General features: G+C 41.7%; 2 protein-coding genes across 2 annotated transcripts in view; one reads left to right on the top strand and one right to left on the bottom strand.

Moving 5' to 3' along the window:
• Positions 1 to 1,647: 1,647 nt before the first annotated feature.
• AMDHD1 (amidohydrolase domain containing 1) lies at positions 1,648 to 16,411 on the bottom strand. The gene is made up of 9 exons (XM_010836289.1): positions 16,210 to 16,411; positions 14,346 to 14,452; positions 12,706 to 12,770; positions 10,488 to 10,765; positions 7,963 to 8,188; positions 6,017 to 6,141; positions 4,313 to 4,406; positions 3,361 to 3,521; positions 1,648 to 2,241 (listed from the first exon to the last, which is right to left on the bottom strand). Exons 1-9 carry the CDS (start codon positions 16,344 to 16,346, stop codon positions 2,154 to 2,156), a joined length of 1,281 nt encoding a protein of 426 aa, XP_010834591.1. The 5' UTR covers positions 16,347 to 16,411; the 3' UTR covers positions 1,648 to 2,153.
• Positions 16,412 to 16,944: 533 nt separating this feature from the next.
• Positions 16,945 to 19,387, top strand: part of CCDC38 (coiled-coil domain containing 38) — a 33,061-nt gene continuing 30,618 nt past the window's right edge. The window contains exon 1 of the mRNA XM_010836290.1: positions 16,945 to 17,137. The gene's annotated coding sequence lies outside the window, so the exon portion shown is untranslated. The remainder of the gene's footprint in view (positions 17,138 to 19,387) is intronic.

Here is a 19,387-nt window from a genome sequence, read left to right as displayed (position 1 = left end):
ACCCCCTTTCAGCTACTTCACCAAGCATGTGAGGAGCTGAGCTGCAGAGACTCTGCACTACTAGCCGGTGATAGCGACGGGCACTGTCACCTTTAGCCTTCTGACAAGGGATCTCTTGATTTGATCTATACTGAATACAGTAAAGACTCATTGATTCAGGCTCTATCCACTTGAAATGGGTGATAACAACCTTCAACAATACGTGAACCGTGAACTTCCAGATGTTCAAGCTGGTTTTAGAAAAGGCAGAGGAACCAGAGATCAAATTGCCAACATCCGCTGGATCATTGAAAAAGCAAGAGAGTTCCAGAAAAACATCTATTTCTGCTTTATTGACCATGTCAAAGCCTTTGACCGTGTGGATCACAATAAACTGTGGAAAATTCTGACCTGACACCTGACCTGCCTCCTGAGAAATCTGTATGCAGGTCAGGAAGCAACAGTTAGAACTGGACATGGAACAACGGACTGGTTCCAAATAGGAAAAGGAGTATGTCAAGGCTGTATATTGTCACCCTGCTGATTTAACTTCTATGCAGAGTACATCATGAGAAACGCTGGGCTGGAGGAAGCACAGCTGGAATCAAGAGTGCCGGGAGAAATAGCAATAACCTCAGATATGCAGATGACACCACCCTTATGGCAGAAAGTGAAGAGGAACTAAAAAGCCTCTTGATGAGAGTGAAAGAGGAGAGTGAAAAAGTTGGCTTAAAGCGCAACATTCAGAAAACGAAGATCTTGGCATCCGGTCCCATCACTTCATGGGAAATAGATGGGGAAACAGTGGAAACAGTAGCTGACTTTGTTTTTCTGGACTCCAAAATCACTGCAGATGGTGACTGCAGCCATGAAATTAAAAGATGTTTATTCCTTGGAAGCAAAGTTATGACCAACCTAGACAGCATATTAAAAAGCAGAGACATTACTTTGCCAACAAGGGTCCGTCTAGTCAAGGCTATGGTTTTTTCAGTGGTCATGTATGGATGTGAGAGTTGAACTATAAAGAAAGCTGAGTGCAGAAGAATTGATGCTTTTGAACTGTGGTATTGGAGAAGACTCTTGAGAGTCCCTTGGACTGCAAGGAGATCCAACCAGTCCATCCTAAAGGAGATCAGTCCTGGGGGTTCATTGGAAGGACTGATGTTGAAGCTGAAACTCCAATACTTTGTCCACCTGATGTGAAGAGCTGACTCATTGGAAAACACCCAGATGCTGGGAAAGATTGAGGGCAGGAGAAGAAGGGGACGACAGAGGATGAGATGGTTGGATGGCATCACCGACTCAATGAACATGGGTTTGGGTTGACTCTGGGAGTTGGTGATGGACAGGGAGGCCTGGCGTGCTGTGGTTCATGGGGTCACAAAGAGTCGGACATGATTGAGCGACTGAACTGACTGAACTTACTTGTCTAGTCATTTCTTCCTAAACAGAACATAGTTTGATCATGAAGCTGTGATAATTAAGATGATGAAAGCATTTTAAAAGATTTCAAATAAACTCGTAAGGCTTTAGAGACACCCATTTATATAATCATCCACTTTTTCTGTATGTAATCCACTTTCTTCTGTAATTTGTTCACTTCCTTAAAAGCTCTAATAGACAACAGAACTGACTGGTTTCTCGTGTTGCTGTAAAGAACAACAATAATAGGGACAGCAAATATTTATTAAGAGCTATAAAATTTTCAGACATTTGTAATTAATGTGAAGAATCAAAAACTTAAAAACAATTTAAAAAAATTGTATTATTGGATTTGATCAAAATACATCCATTACAAGAAGGTCCCTGTACTTGTGTATAAAATGACAAGTCTTGAACTCTGCCATGAAGCTCTACTGTAAGGGTTGAGAAGAAATTAGAAATAGAAGAACACCCTCCCCTCAGAGGACACTAATGAATTAATCTGCAGAATATTTATAACAAACCTTTGTGAAATTAATGTTTGAGACTATCATCACAAATTGTTTACCTGATTATATGTCTATATGCACATGTTAAAATAAGTGAATCCCTTTGGTTTTTCAACTGGATTAACAAAATATTGAATTATATTTAAGTGACATCATTCTGCTAAACCACTAAGGTATTTTAACTCTTAATATAACTGTATTGACTTATGCAGTCGAAGAGTCTCCTCTTTCCTTATAGATCTATCATTTTTTATAGATGACTTTTCCTTTAGCTATAACATAATCAATTAATTCATGATGGCCTCCAAACTGGTAAATCAAATGCTCCCATCTAGAAAGAAATCAAACATTAATGCATACAAGTCAAAATGATTACTTTTTCAATAAACGCTAATTTCAAAATACATTCTCTAAAAATTTATGTATACTTAGTAGTTAATATTTGGGCTTTTAAAAAAATGACAGAGTACCATGATAATCAGTCTATGATAAATCAAATATTGTTTAATGATATTAAATATCTGATCTTAAAATATTTGGTTCAGTTAAATGATGCATAAATGGTAACATTAGCATTATTTTCCATGAGACAATGGCTTATGATCCTCAAGAGTAGAATTATGGAGCCACCTTCTTTGGTTGAACATGAGGTCCAAGAGCTGGGAGAGACTTGCTAGTGTCCAGACACCACAGAATTCACAACTTTAAGATTTATAACAATAAGACTCAAATTGTTACATTGGAGGTCCACGAGGCAGCAGACTGTGGGTGAATAGTACAAAACCAGAGGCAGAATAACTGAAGCAAAGCTTTTGGGATGCAGTAGGAATGAGAAGTCAGAGAGGTAATGAATTAGAAGCAGGGTGACAAGCTAGAGTTGTGACCTGCATGGCTCAGCGCAAGCAGAAAAGGTCAGAACACAAGAAGAAAAACAAAAACACATGTCAAAGAGCAGCACAAGTCCAAGGTCCAGGTAAACAGAGCAGAAACCCAGAGATCTAGGAAAGATGTAAGACAGGTGAAGAGACCAGAAAAGTCGGTCTACCCTGAAGTTTAGGACCTTGAGGGAGACTTTTTGCTTAGAAAAGGGTGACAATAAGACTGGGTAGCTTCTCTGAGCTTACACAGAGCCTGACACGAATCATCAGTGGAAAAAGGTTTTAACCAAGTCTCCATATGACAGTGGGCATACAATAAAATGGGGCTTCCCCAGTGGCTCAGACAGTAAAGAATCTGCCTGCGATGCAGGAGACCTGGGTTCAATCCCTGGTCAGGAAGATCCCCTGGAGAAGGGAATGGTGACCCACTCCAGTATTCTTGCCTGGAGAATCCCACGGACAGAGGAGTCTGGTGGGCTACAGTCCACGGGGTCGCAAAGAGTTGGATACGACTAAGCTACTAACACTTTTATTTTCATACAATAAAATGGTTTACTTGGGAGAACACTCACCTGGGTGAATTGATGATAATGAGATCTCCCTGCTTGCCAACTTCCAAAGATCCCTGTGTGTGGGATTTTCCCAGGGCATAAGCGGCATTGATGGTGGCAGCGGCCAAGGCCTCGGGCATGGACATTCGCATGTTCACACACGCCAGATGCATGACCATTGGCTAAGACGGGAAGAGAAAAGCATCGGAGAAAAGCAACGAGACAACTGCCACCTAGAACATTTCTCAACAAAGCACAACAAATAATGACAGATAAATGCCCAAGTGGAGCAGGCTGAATTAACATGGGAAAAATTTTAAATTTAAATGTAAAGATTCTTATGCTTTGGGAAAGATTTATTACAGAGATTACTTACCACCCACCCCATATGTATTTAATATTTATTTATTGCTTTTCAAGGGTCTTCCCTGGTGCCTCAGTGGTGAAGAATCCGCCTGTCAATGCAGGAGATTTGGGTTTGATCCCTGGGTCAGGAAGACCCCCTGGAGAAGGAAATGGCAATGCCCTCCAGTATTCCTCCCTGGAAAATTTCATGGACAGAGGAGCCTGGTGGGCTACAGTCCATGGGGTCACAGAAAGAGTCGAACGCGAGCACAAACACTACTTTTCAAGGTCACTTCCTGTCATAGGAAGCTCACCTCCATGTTTACTTACTAAAACTTCTTTGAGATTATTCAATTCTGAGGGGGAGAATAGGTTATTGTAAAACCACAATGCCTAAGGCTGCATCAAAGCATAATAGACCCTTCTCTCCTCTCCCTAAACCTGGAGGCATTCAAGAGGCACAGAAATACGCAATTATACTGCTGTCTACACATTCTTTTTCCGGTTTCACTGGAAGACATTTTTAGATCTTTGATACATTTTACCAGATTAGTGAAATAGTTTTAAATTATTTATATGCTTGGGAGAAGTTTCAGTCTGCTCAGAAAGGCATGTTAAAAATAATTACCATTGAAAAACAATACGCATTAGGGTTAAAATCGCTGCCCAGGGCGACTATTACTCCTTCATCTAACATTTTCCTGGCTCGAGGTTGCTTCAGTCTAAAGAGAAGGGGGAAGAAAGATATCAGTCTTGAGAAGTGGAAATTTTGAAGAATAAGTGTTCAGAATTGAAGCAGACTTAAGATATACTGGCATGCTGCTGTTCATGGGGTCACAAAGAGTCGGGCACTACTTAGCAACTGAATAACAACAATAAGGTATCCAACTCCTCTGTGTTCTGGAAGAAGAAACAGAAATTCAAGATGAAGTGATTAGTGGTGGGATCTAGCATAACCCCAGGACTCCTGATTTTTATCATCCTGCTTTTGAAATCACTTGGGTATGACTAACTTCTTTAATTGGGGATTATCATGACAATCACTACATTGAGAGATTCTTGTGAAGAAGGAAAAGTATAACTGAAAATTGTTTTCAAACATAATACATTTTTTGGAATTCCCAAATATAAACAACAAGGTTTAAATAATGCTTTTAAAGTTAACTTTCATTTTGCAATTTTAAAATTCATATCTCTCCCTCTCCTTTTTGGAAGGTGGGAGTCTCAAACATTTTTGTAGGTTCTTTAAAATTCATCTGAAGGTCCAATAATCTAAGATGTACAATGTTTGTGCTTATTCCTGGACTGGGTATTTCCCTGATCTCCTTGACCAAATACAATTTAGTCTTTAGGACATGGCTCAAAAGTTATGTCAAAGATAAACAAAGCTGGACACTAGTTAATATGGTGAGGAGAGATTTAATTCAGTAATAACTATTGCAAAAGAGAAGAGTCCAGTGTAAACTGAACTTTGTTTTTTGCAGGGTAACTGGATGTTTTAAAAAGATGAATGAAGGACTTCTCTGGTGGCTCAGTGGATGGGAGCCTACCTGCCAATGCAGGGGACACCAGTCCAAGCCCTGGTCTGGCACGATTTCACATGCTGCGGGGCAACTAAGCCTGTGCGCCACAACTTCTGAGCCCGTGTCTAGAGCCCTCAAGCCACAATTACTGAGCCCATGCGCTCCAAATACTAAAGCCCATGCACCTAGAGCCTGTGCTCTGCAACAAGGGGCCTCTCACTGCAATGAGAGGCCTGTGCACTGCAATGAAGAATAGTCCCTGCTTACCACTAGAAAAAGATTCAGTCCATGGAAGGCATATGGCTAAATCCCTGGGGAGATGCCACAAAATATACTTAGACATCACATCTCCTTTTTCCTCTTACTTGTAGGAATTATGAGGATAATGGTCCTCACTTGCATCATCTTGGAAAGCAACTCATTCGGATTCAGAATATTCCTACCATCTTATGTGTGTTTTTTAAAGTATAAAGCCTCTTTTCTAATTATAAAAGTAATGTATATTGATTTTTTAATTGGAAAATTCCAGAAATGAGGAAGAAAGTAAAATAAAGCTCCATGCTCCCCAGTAATCCCATTACTCAAATGAAATTTGGGTCTAAGCTCCTTCCTTGGGGTCATTCATTACGAACATCACATCATACATCACACCATAGAGTTGGCATCTTCCATGAGCTAAGTTTTCCTGATCTGCATTTTAAAGGGGATCTGTAAGGGTGATGAAGTAATATTTGGGCATCTGGGAAGTCTGTGCCTTTAGAGCTTGTACTTGCAGCTAGCTCCTGCGTGGAGGTGGAAAACAACCTCACCTCAGCATGTAGGCCGTGGTGGGCAGGAGAACAGCAGAGCACCTGGCTGACGCCATGGCAGTGATGCCTTCATCACTCACTTCTTCCAAGTGACTGATGGCCTGGGCTCCCAGTTCCACCCCAAGCTAAGCAGAATGGACAGAGAAAGAGAGGTTTCACGCATAGCAACAACAAATCAATAAAGTGCCTGTATACAGTTTTTCCTACAAAAATAAATAATACTCTATTATTGTCAACTACCTCTTGTAAGCACAAGCCTCCAAGTGGGTAAAGGGTTTATGGTGGACATTCATTTGAAAATTTAGCTAGCATGCTACTTCAAAAACTATTCTTACACACAAATGCTTACCAAGATCTTCAAACATTTGTTAAAAATTTTACGAATCTTATGAATCAGAATAAAACATTGACTAATTCTGGTAGTAAAATCTGATTGTTAAATATCATAAAAATACAAGAAAGGTACCTGGAATGCCATTGCACTCAGAGAAAACAGATCAGGTGAGAAAACAGACTTCAGGAGTGTGGAATCATTTGTGTAATTTGAAAATATCTTCTTTTTTTTGGCCACACTTCACAGCTTTAGGGGTCTTAATTCCTGGGCCTAACTTGGGCCCCTGGGAGTGGACATGTAGAGACTTATCCACTGGACCACCAGGGAAGTCCCTAGATTATCTTCTTGAACTTGGTTTTCCTCCAGATGAAAAGTTTATGCTAGGTTGTTAGGAAGACAACTAAGAAGAGGTAATGCTCAGATAAGAATGTATTAAAGTGGATTATTTCTCAAGAAGAGATAATGCTTGGATAAGAATGTATTAAAGTAGATTATTTCTCAACTTGACAAATTTTGACACATGTGCGCACATGCAAAGTGCCCCAGGCTGAAAGGTGACATGATGAGCATCTCAAGGAAAGAAGACTGATAGCTGCTGGCATTCCACTGTGAGCCAGGGAGGCTGCGATGCCCACACCAGGGCAGGGAAGAAGAGCCCCCCACCAGCATCTGGCTCAGGTAGATGAGCACTGGGATCAGGGCTCTGGGGGCTTGTGGACAGTGCAGATGATGCTCCCCAAGGCAGGTTCCCTTTTGATCTTAGCATCTTCCTCAACTTTTTGAAACTTGATTTGCTCATCCAGGGAATTATCAACTTCTATTGATTTAATTCACATTTAATTCACAGTCACTCTCTACAGCCCAAAGTGTCTTGTTGACCACCCAGTTCTCATTCATTTAACAAATATTTACTTTCTAAAGACCATTTGCACTCTAGGCACTGTGTTAACCTCCAGGAAATAAGGCTGGGTAAGGTTGGACATGACTGAGCAACTAAGCGTGTGCACACACACAGACACACACACACAAGAAGACATGGGTGTGGTCCTCAATGTGTTCATGTCCAGTAGGGATCACAGAGGAGATTTTAAACAGTGGAACAAGGACAGGGAGAGGCTATAACCCACTCTTGGAGAGGTTTGGGAAGGATCCCAGAGAAGTGGTCACTCAGATGAAACCTGGAGGGGATTTTGAATCTCTTCCATGTATGAATAAATGAATCTGGGAAAGACTTAACAATTTGAAAATCATCCTGTCACTATTAAGGCATGCTCCACTAAAATTTGTCTGAATGCTGCCACAGAAAAACTCTTCATGTGAAATTAAGAGACTGTGCTAGGGTGACTTTGAGTGACAATCAAAACAGGTTGTGAATTTAGTAAATGAGATCATAAAGGTATTTTTTTTCCTACTAGTATCACCAGGAGGAGATAATAAAAGTAAATCATCAGCAAAAAAGGATTCCAAAGCTCAACCAGACCAACCTGCACATATTTCTAACAAATTTCCCCATTCTCTATCTTTTCAGAAGGTCATTCCTTCCTTTGAACAAACTCACTGAATTTTCCATAGCACGAGTGCTGACAAAAGAAGAGCAAAAGAACAGCCATACCTCAGCAGCCTTCATGGGGTGGAGTTCATCCCCATGGAAGTTAATCTGTAACCCTATATCTTTCCCACTCTGAAGAATTCTTCTGGTGGAATCAAGATCAAAGACACCCTTTTCACAGAACACATCTATATTGTCAACGTGTATTTCCCCATTTCTGCCAAGTTCCTTCAGCCTTGGGAGGTGGTTTTTGATGATGTCATCAGCAGCCTCAGAAGCAGTTTTTCCTCTGAGAGAAGAAAAGGAGATCACCAAAGGCAAGTTAAAAAAAAAAGTTATTGGAGAAAGGAGTCTTTGGTACTTGGAGAACCTGAGAAACTATAGATATGTGACCCTGAGCCTCAAAAAGGTAAAGAAAGAATCAAAGCTATAACTCAGGACTCTTAACAATTGGGACAAATCTGCCTAACAGAGGTATTGACAAGACTTCTGTATACACTGGCCGTAGAGGCAGCGAGACAGATGGCTCACCCATTCTGGCATACTGGGGTTGCCTTTGGGGAAGTCAGCAAGGCCACCTGGCTGAAAACCTGAATCTTCTTGTCAAGGACACTTAGAGGACATCCTGGATGCTTCCCTGACACCCAACTGTGGGCCCCTTACCTGGGTCCAGCTATCATCCTGACTTTTTCTTCCTCCACAGTTTCTAGAGGCATCTGCCTAAGGAGTTCTGTCTCATCAGACATAGGGGAAGAAGGAGACCTTGAAATTCTAAAATTCCTGGGTAGTTATATCTGAGAATGGGCTGGGCTTTTGGAGTCAGAGAGCCCCAGAGCTCCACCACTTTGCTGGCTGTATAACTTTGGACACATGATGCAGACGTCATGTGGTATCCTCTGGGCCTTTATCTTTGGGGATGAAGAGGAGACCTCACAGGCTCAGTGGCAGATGGAGAATTTTTCTGTAAAACATCAGCCTTGTATTTGGCACACAGAAAACTCTCACTCAGCAAAAACTGCCTGGGTGGGTAGACAGATGTGGACTATGAGGAGACAGGTACTTATACATGTTGTTTCTATTTTTCAGACAACCATATAGGAAAGGTGTTATTTTGCTGATTTACAAATGAACAATTCATGTTCAGAAAAATTAATGATCAAAACTTAAAATCAACCAGTTGGACAGAGCTAAGCTTGATTCAAACCCAGGTCTGAGGTCTCTCCAAAGTCTGAGACTTTTCTACCATGTCACATTGTCTTTTCAATTGAAAAAAATAACAAAAAACAGACTATCATAGACAGGATATCCCAGAAGTCTTAGTGCAGTTTCAAGTCTTAATAATTTCAGAAGTATAAATGGTAAATACATACAAAAAACATCATTGTAAATATTCAATATTTATGTTTCTTTCTACTTAATTCATTTTGTAAATTTTTCACAATAATTTTCAACGTTAATTTTTTTGGTTCCTCTGATTGAGGATGGTAAACAAATATTAACATTAAAATTTCTATTTTTCAAAGTTCACAAAACTAAATAAGTGTAAAAAATTTAATTAAACCTGAAATGATTTAATTATTAATTTTGAATATTATTTAATTAAATGGGCTATTTAAATAATTAAACCATTTTGGTAAGCCTGAGGCATTTATTATCTAAGTTACCTCATGCCAAGAGTTGACTCATTGGAAAAGACTCTGATGCTGGGAGGGATTGGGGGCAGGAGGAGAAGGGGATGACAGAGGATGAGATGGCTGGATGGCAATCACTGACTCAGACTTGAGTTTGAGTGAACTCTGGGAGTTGGTGATGGACAGGGAGGCCTGGCGTGCTGCAGTTCATGGGGTTGCAAAGAGTTGGACACAACTGAGCGACTGAACTAAACTGAACCACAACTTAAAACTTCACAGGCAACGCCCTGTGAATTCTGCAGTCCTGGATTTCTTTTGGATCTTTTGGTTCTGGAACTGTGGGCCTTCTGAAGTAGTAATTCCAGGACAGACAAGATGGAGGAACAGAAGGGGAGAGAATTCTCTATGGCAAATCCCACACGGGAGAAACTTTTTAGATAAAGAGAAAAGCTGAAAAACACATTTACAACAATAAAACAAAAATGCTTGCTGCTAAACAAGCAAACAGATGAACAACAACAACAAAAAAACCAGCATGAGTTATCTTGACGTCAGATACCTCTACAGGGTGTTAATCTCTAAGGTGCCTTTGTGATCACTGTCATGGGAAACTACTTAAATGAGTATCTGTCATTTTAAAGGACCTATCAGGGCAATTTCTTTTTGTTGACCAAAAAAAAAAAAAAAGTTGTGAACGTCTGTTTTTCCTTCACCATGAAGAGACTTGCAAATGGGTGGGTCTGATGGAGACCACCTTCCTAAAACCATGTGTGTGAGATGACTGACCTTTAAAATCAGAACACCTTTCCAAAGGCTCTACTGGTTCCTCTGCAAGAGCTTAACTGCTGGTGCACCTTCACCCCCTGGAGAACACAGCCCCCACTTAGACATCCCCACATGACCCCTTCTGGTTTTCAACTGCCCGAATTAAACTCCAGTCCCTTCTGTTGAGGTTACTTTGGCACGGAGTGGGCTCCGCAGTAGGTGGCCGAGATGCCGATGTCCAACTCCCGCCGGGCGCGCTCAATCACCCGCAGCATCTTGAGCTCCGTCTCCAGGCTGAGGCCGTATCCACTCTTGCACTCCACCAGCGTGGTCCCCGCCCGCATCATGCACCCAAGCCGCTGCTGGAAGGAGCTATACAGCTCCTCCTCAGAGGCCTGGCGGGTGCGCTCCACTGTGAAGTTGATCCCTCCTCCAGCCTGATGAATGTCCATGTATGTGGCTCCTGCCAACTGAACACACAGGCTCACCCTTAGGTCTGGAAAATAAAGGGAGGCTGCAGGCAGGTCTGCAGAACCTATGTCCAGGGATGATATTCAACATGATTGACAACTGATACGGCATAGGCACCATAGCCAATCAGAAAGGATGCTGGGACACACAATTCTAGAAGTCCCTACTCTGCCAGGGTGGTGAGGAGTTGTGGGGGTCAGATGTGTGCCAGGAAGGGACCAGGGTAGCAGAGATGGGAGACGTGGTAGGGACCTGGGGTCTTAGGGTAGTGACAGTTTACCAACAGGTACAAAAGTATTTCAACAATCCAGTTAGTCCCAGTGCATACCAGCTAATCTCAGTCTACTGCTCAGCACCTATGAGAAAGTGAAGCTTAGGCGATCAGGGGATCCCACTGTCGTTACCTGAGTCTCCACCAAGAGGCCCAGAGCATTCCCACCCCTCAGTATTGGGCCACCTAGAGTTTCAGGCCTGATCTCTGTCACTCAAGAAAATAAAAAGGCTTTTTCTGAGATCCTGCTGAGCTCCTGTTATTCGGAGCTGCAAGGAGGGTGGTGCAGACAAAATGTGCCATCCTGGGGGGCTCCCTTTGCTACACCCTTTCCTTTGTTCTTAATTTTGTCACATTCAAGTTATTGCAAACTAGAGCTTTTAAGGAAAATTCAATGGTTTTATAATAAATTATCTTCAAGGATTTCATGTTCACAAAAACCTGGTGGGTTCGGCCCTTTCTGTATCAGATAATTAGAGAATTGGACTGCAAACCTCTAAATTTTTGGCTCTGAAATTCAGTGGTTTAATAAAGTCTTAAAAAACAGCTCTAGATTGTTGAGAAAGGTAGACAATACTTGAATAAAAATTTTTTTTTTCTGAAATCATGCAATTTGGCTGTTAGGATGTACAGTTTTTTAAAAAACAGTGTGAAGAAAAAATATGAAGGAAACTTAATCTGAAAAGGCTACATACTGTAGGATTCCAACCATATGACATTCTGGAAAAAGCAAAACTATGGCAACAGTAAAAAGATCTGCAGTTGCCAGTTTTTAGGAGAGAATAGGCATAGCACAGAGGATTTCGGGCGGGCAGTAAGATTACCCTGTATGATATTACAATACTGGATGCATGTCAGTAGACATTTCCTCAAACCCAGAGAATGCACAACAGCAAGAGTCAACAGTAACAAGAACTACGGACTCTGGGTGATAATAATGTGCCAGTGTAGGTTCATCCATGCTGACAAATGTACATCTCTGGTCAGGGATGTTGAAACGGAAAAGGCTGTGCTTTGGACAGAAGTTGGGGGCCAGTGGCATATGGGAAATCTCAGAACCTTTAATATAATTGTGCTGTGAACCTAAAACCGCTCTAAAAAAGTCTACTAAAAACAAGCAAATAAAAAGTGTGAAAATGGCTCAAACCAGGGATATGAGGGTTAACTGTGGCTAATTAATGACTTATTAAAAGGACTATAATTTATGTTTCTTAATGTCTAATTTTTCTGTAGGAACAATATAAAGCTTATTTTGTGATTAATAATACATTTTTCCAACTTTGACCCCAATTTGTGGCGATTTTCAAACTGCTTCCTGGAGTCCCTTCAAAGGCTACCAGGGAATGGAATGGGGGAAAAAAGGGGAAATTAGTGAGCAAACCAGGTAAAGCTCTATTTTAAAAGGAGCACTTGGCAGCTAAAATATCTTGAAAACTATTATACTTCAAACTATTGATAGCCCTGTGCACAACATAAAGATTTGGCACCAAGTCATAAATTAGTTAACTTTGTAGTAACTTATCTCCATAGTCGAAGCTAGTAAAAAAAAAAAATCCATTAAATAGACACATAGACATTTGTTGTAAAGTCTAACAGCCTACAAACTCTAGAAAAAGTTTTGTATATATTTGTGCTTTATTTTGATTTGCCATTGTTTACTACAGTTACCTTCATTGCAAACTCGTGAACTCTTTCGCCAGCCCATACTGGATGTGTGTGTGCATCCACCAAACCTGTAATCAACAAATCACATCATGTTTAAAGTTATGAAATCAAAAGCACTTGGACAGTAGGCAGACTCTAACATGATTCTTGGGAAAGCATGATGGTGATAGCCATCTTGGAGGGTGAAGGAGGAAGAATGTGTCTGTGTGGTTCCAAGAAGACTCTCCATGGTTGGTCTAGAAGGCTCTAATGGAAGACTGACTCAACATGATGAAAACACAGCTCCTTTTGCCCAATAAATCCATGCTCTCCAAACAAGCTTTTAGAACAGAATGTCAAACCTACTAGTTGAGCAAAACCAAGGACTTTATCACCAAAGAATAATCTAGGTGTGAAAAAGAATAATACAATCCCTACCCTCCACTTTGAGAAGGCAAAATATGAAATCATAAAGATGAATCTTTCTTCAAGAAAGAAATGTGTTTTAATTAAAGAGAAACTATAAAGCAACCACTTGGAACTTTTGTTTATGCAGGTACAATTTGGTAAACTATGTCTTTCCAGAGCATTTAAGTACCTTATGGATTAAATGATTCATTAGTGGCTTTGATTAGAGTAAAACCAAAAGTCCCTATTTGGATTGCTTTCTCTACCACATTCTGTTCTTTCTCCTGAGATTTCACCCTGAGTTTCTCTCCTGACCCCCAAGAGACAGACAGAAGTTCTGTCAGATATACAGACTACACATTTTTAAGGTATAAACCCTAGCCTCAATGTCTGCACAAAACTCAAAATTTGTGTGAACTTTGTTTCAGATGATTACATAAAAGCCATGATGGAGTGAAGTGTTAGTGCTCAGTCGTGTCTGACTCTTTGTGACCCCATGCACTGTAGCCCACCAGGCTCCTCTGTCCATGGGATTTTCCAGGCAAGAATCCTGGAGTGGGTTGCCATTTCCTTTTCCAGGGGATCTTCCCACCCCAGGGATCCAACTCAGGTTTCCTGCATTGGAGGCAGATTCTTTACCATCTGAGCCACCAGGGAAGCCATAAAACATGGATAATTTAGGATATGGTGGCTAATAAACTGATTCTGTTGTCAATCACTAAAGATAAAAATGAACTTTGGTGAAATCTCTAGGGATCTTTGGCTTATGTTTCTTCTGCCTGGAGATGGGTCCTTTGTTTCATACTCTATACAAATTTAGAGTCTATTCTAGAATTAGAGAGAGCAGCTTCCCTATTTCCCTCCCCTATGCAATGGATTAATAAAGTTCTTTGGACAGTTTTTGAATTCAAACCCAACACAGCTGGTTTCTTTTCAGCAGGGGAGTGGAAAGAAGTGGATTGAATGAGTTTGATTCCAGTTGGTCCTTTACCTGTTTAGAGATCTTGGGTAAGATATTTCACATGTAAATATCAGTGTTCTAATCTATGATGTGTAGACAATGATACTTACAAGGCAGTTCAGTGTCATTCAACAAGAAAATGTGTCTGTAAAGCAGCTAGACATTTACTAGTAGAAATTCAATAAATGGCAGATATTATATTTTCATATATTGTGAGACCTTATTTAAAACAAGGTACTACTATTCCTCTTTATTAAAACTGCTTTCAGGCCTTTATTGCAAAAGGGGTTAATACCTGGCAAGATGCATTTCCCAGAACAGTCAATTCTTTCTTCAAATGTTTCTTCTGAAAACTGTTTTTGGATAGCATCAGCAGGACCGATGGCTTTTATGAAACCATCTCTGAAGAAAAATCAAGAAATTATCACAAAATTTGGAAGAAGTATTGTGAAAAATTTGACCAATGATTTAAACTATGAAATGATTACCAGTAAATATAATGAAGTTACTTTCAGTCAATCAATATTTACTGTATTTCCTTCTTGAGCTTTTGTCTTTGGAAATTGACTCCAGACACACGCAAGGCAAAAAGTCATGTGTAGCAGAGATTGCTAGTTGTTCCCCAAGATCAATGTTTCCTTTTCCCACAGTGCTAGATTCCTAAATTTTAGCTGAAATCTTGACCATCCAGAATAAAGACTTCATTTCTAAGTCTCCCATCAGCCAGGTGAGGCCATGTGACTAAGTTCTAGCCAACAGGATTCTCTTCTCTTCCTACTTCCTACCCGCTGGAATGTAGACACCATAATGAGAGAAGGCACAACCATCTTGGATGATGGAGTGAGTGTGAGGAAGAGTGGGGTGCTCAGCTGAGCAAGAAGGTAGGGGTCTAGATCCTTGGAACTCCATGGAGTATGGCTATCAACTGACCCTAGGTTCCTATATCCATGCAATTCTTATTAACTGATTTTAACAAATTTTTGACCATAACACTGGGAATATTTTTATTCCTTTGTTAATTAAACACACAGAGAGTCCCTAAAAACTGGGCTCTTACACAACCCTAAGCAGCCTCAGATAAGGGATGAAACTTGTGTTATTTCAGTGTCACCGGTTCTTCGATTCAGATGGGAATCCAACCCCTAGGTACACTCCAAGTCTGCCTTCCAAGCTTCGGCTGTTCTTTTACTCTCAGAAGGTTAAATGAAAATAACTGAAAAATGTCCTGTTTCTGGTGGCTGAATTTTAATATCACCCCAAACTATCACCACATAAAGGGCTTCTGTGGGTTTCAAGTTTTGGGGGTACAGCAGAAGCAGGTGGGAGATACGCTTTGTAAAAATTCAGATCTCAGAACTCCACCCATAGAGATCTTGATTCAAAAGACCTGAGGATAGGTACGGAGCGGGTGGCAGGGACTGGATGAAAGTAATCAAAATGTACAAACTTCCAGTTATAAGATACATAAGTACTAGGGATCTAATGCACAGCACGATAAATATAATGAACACTGCTACATGTTATACATTAAAGTTGTTAAGAGAGTAAGTCCTAAGAGTCCTGGTCACAAAGAAAAAAAATTTTTTTCTATTTCTTTGACTTTGTATGAAAGGATGGATGCTCACTATACTTACTGGTAATCATTTCACGATGTATGTCAGTCAATTCATTATGCTGTTCACCTTAAATCTACACAGTGCTGTATGCCTATTATATCTCAATAAAACTTGGTGGGGGGGATAGATCTGAGGATAAGGGGGTGGGGAGGGATCAGAAATCTGTCTTTAAAAAAAAAACAAACTCAGGCCATCTGAGGCAGGTGGCTCCTGTCCACACTTCAGGAAGCATTGGAGAGAACCCCTACCCCTTCTGATTGCTGCAATCATATTTTATCAGCAGAGGCGCAATCCTGATGCGGCTCAGTGGGTTGTGCAGCTTGAGAGTGCTTTTCTTTTCCAAGTGAATGACAACCCGAAGCAGCCAAACACGTTAGCAATAGGCGCCTGAAAAGGAGGCGTGCAACCATCTCCCTGGGTGCAGGAAAGCTGTTACCGCCTTTTCCTCCACAGCGCACAAGTTACAGAACGAGTACTTGGCAGACTGGTCCCCCTCAGCAAGCGACCCGCGGCGCCCGCAGCCCAGACGGCGCGGCCACTTACGTGCCCACCACCAGGCTGGCGCCCTCCAGCACCTCCAGGCTGCGCAGCGCTTCCCGGGTTAGGAAGCCCTCGCCGCGGGCGCACACCAGCACCACTTGCCGCGCGTTCTCCAGCAGGAGGCGGTGGCCGCCGGCCATGTCGCCAGGCACCGAGTCTAAGGGAGGCTGCTGGGCTTGCGCGGAGCTCAGCCGGCACAGGAGGGGGCAGGTCCGCAGGCGTGTAGCCACCAGTCCCGAGGGCGGGGCGGGGCAGGGGCTCCTCGCCTTGGAGTTTCCTGACTGCCAGGGATGCGGGCCTCCCCTCCACCATCGCGAGGGCAGTGAGAGTACAAGGACAAAAATGCTGATTAGTAATACATGTTATAATGGACTCTCCTCTTTCCTGGTCACTTTGTCACGTTCTGGGTAAATGCGGTAGGAATTACTGTCCCTACTTCACAGATGAGAAAACTGCAGCTCAGTGGTGGGAAGGGAGAGAAAGGTGGGCTACGAAGATCACGCGACCTGGCGGAAGGGCGTCACCGAGGACTAGGGTACCCCAGAGGAGTTAAAATGGGGAGGTGGGGGGAAGAACCTGGGAGGGAGCCCCGGGAAGGGACAGAGTTTGGAGAAACCTCTGCCCAGGGGGGCTGGAGCGGCAGCCTGGGACGCAGGGGCCACCTGCAAAGGGAACCTGGGGATGGGTGGGGGTAGGAGGCGTCGGTGGTGGGGCGTTGCGGGTGGAGTTGCTCCAGGGTCCGCGCGGCCGCGAGCACGGTGACGGGTGCCTCACACTTTTCGGTTGGCCAGCTGCACTCCCGGATCCCCTACTACCGGAGTGGGAGAGGATAGAGCCGAGACTGCAGAATCGATTGGCGCCTTCACCCAGCTTCCCCTAACCCCTTCCTGAAGGATAGGTTGGAAACGCTCCTGGATCCCAACTTGTTGAGGTAAAACTGGTTTCAGCTTGATGTCCCCCATCCCAACTGTACACAACGGGACCTGCCCTCAATTAGCCACCAAGATTGGAGACCACCTCAAGTATAAGGAGACTTACCTGGTAGCTCAGAGGATAAAGTGTCTGCCTACAATGTGGGAGACCCGGGTTCAATCCCTGGGAGGAAGATCTCCTGGATAAGGAAATGGCAACCCACTCCAATATTCTTACCTGGAAAACCCCATGGACAGAGGATCTTGGTAGGCCACAGTCCATGGGGTCCCAAAGAGTCAGACATCAATGAGCGATTTCATTTTCTTTCACTTTCAAGTAAAAGGAAGATGGTCTGTAATTCTTAGCCACATCTCTTCCTGCCTGTCAGTTGCTGTGAATACACTGGCAGGCACAGGATTTTGAGCTTTCTAAATATTTCGTTTTGTTTATACACTTATTAGAAGCTCTCTGTTAGGCCTTGTAGGACATTCAAAGATAGGAAGGCCCCTTTTCTTCCCAGCAAAGACTTTACAGTCAAAAGGAAGACACTTAATGGATGCAAATAACATATGATCAAAGAAAGCCGAGGCTGGCAAAACCACAAAGTCTAAAAGTCAATTTTGTGTCATTATAAACCATTTATAACAAAGAACAGAAAGCAAGAACTCCTTTAAATGAACACAATAGGTAAGAATATACTTAAGTTTCATATTATGGCCATAAAAAAGAGATCAGTCAGGTAAGAAAGAGAAGGGAAAAATGGGAAAGAATTAAGTAGATAATGTAAATAAGAGACACTAAAGGAGAAAAAAAGAAATCTATAGATTACCCACAGCTCAGACATACAATCACAAATAGAGGTGTCTTTCACAGTTTTAAAAAGAAAAGTATAATATATGCAGAGAAATAATAGAAGTAGAAACAGTGGAAAATAGAGACACATAAAGTCACTAATTTATAGAGAAATGTTAACATTTTGTTTAGAAAATTTCTGCTAAACCAGTTACATTTTGCATTTATAGGCATATTTGCAGATACATGCAATTCTAGGTATAAAGGATGGGATGAAATTATAGGAATATAAAAGCCTTTGGGGTTTGATAAACTTATCTTAATCCCACTTCTGTTACTTATGAACTGTTTGACCTTGGGAGTTTGCTTAATTTCCCTAAGCCTCCCATTTTCTCATCTATATCATGGGGATGATTGTTTCTACTTTATGGACTTACCTGAGCTTTAAATAAGATGGTGTATAAATCACTTAGCCCAGTGCTTAGCTCTAAAGAAGTAATACTATTATTACTGATTATTACTGTTAGTTTATTTTAATCCTGTTATTTGTCTTGCTGGTCAATTAAAGATTTGATTTCAACCGATAGTCCTTCAAAGCACATACCATGTATTTAAAGCTTACAAGTTCTTTGTAAGTCTAAAAGAAGTTGTCCTTTTTCTTCACGAGGATTTATATCTGTGGGTGAACTGAGTGTATTCGATTACAGTCCACATAGACAACATTGCTAAAAAAGCCCCTGCAAACAAGTTTGCAGAAGTTAAGAAGGTTAAGAGCAGACTTCTCTCCTCCAGTCATTGTTAAATAATTATAGAGGGGTGATGATAACACATTTAGCCTCAAGAAATAACCAGCATCTCTGCAGATCTTTAGTTTACAAAGTACTTTCCACATCATGGGACTCACATTGGCCAGTTTCTTTCCCCTAATCTTCCTTCTTCTGGACCTGCAGTTATTTTTCAGTTTGCAAAAGGTACAGTCAGAAATGTCAACAGAAAAGTCCATACAAAAGAGCTAGTTTGACGCCAGCGGGGACTCTAAGGTCAAGCTGAAGGTAATTTCCTCATCACCATGCTCTGCTTCTGACCTAATCGAGAGAGGCAGGTCACGGAGCAGGCCAAGGACCTAGTGGCTCCCAGCTTTCTGGTAAATAAAAAAAAGATTGCTTGCGCTGGTGTCTCTACACCATCCAAGGACACAGTTCACAGCCCTTTCTCCGAGTATTTGTCCAAGTGGGAGGGAAGAAGGTGGGAAAAAGTCGAAAGGCATTGGGTCTGAGAGAACCTGTCCAAATCTTCGTTTGCATTTCAGAGACAAAGCTTTCTATCTCCTGATGAAAGAACCTGCAAATCCACTTCCACTGAATTATAAAGAGAATTGTTGAGAAAACCAAACACAAACTGCTTCAAATAACATCTGCTAGATACTGTTATTGGGAATTCATTTAAAGTTGCTCTAGGACTGTAGGTTTAGATATTG

This window comes from Bison bison, unplaced genomic scaffold, assembly GCF_000754665.1.
Source record: "Bison bison bison isolate TAMUID 2011002044 unplaced genomic scaffold, Bison_UMD1.0 scf7180017864062, whole genome shotgun sequence".
NCBI classification, from domain to species: domain Eukaryota; kingdom Metazoa; phylum Chordata; class Mammalia; order Artiodactyla; family Bovidae; genus Bison; species Bison bison.
This window is presented reverse-complemented; position numbering and strand designations above follow the sequence as displayed.

Coding starts and splice junctions, on each gene's coding strand:
- AMDHD1 (XM_010836289.1), bottom strand. CDS start 16,346: ATGGCCGGCGGCCACCGCCTCCTGCTGGAGAACGCGCGGCAAGTGGTG. Junction 8,189..10,487: donor GGAGCCCACTCCGTGCCAAA/GTAACCTCAACA, acceptor TTCTTCTCTCAG/AGGAAAAACTGCTTCTGAGG. Junction 6,142..7,962: donor ACCCCATGAAGGCTGCTGAG/GTATGGCTGTTC, acceptor CATTCTGCTTAG/CTTGGGGTGGAACTGGGAGC.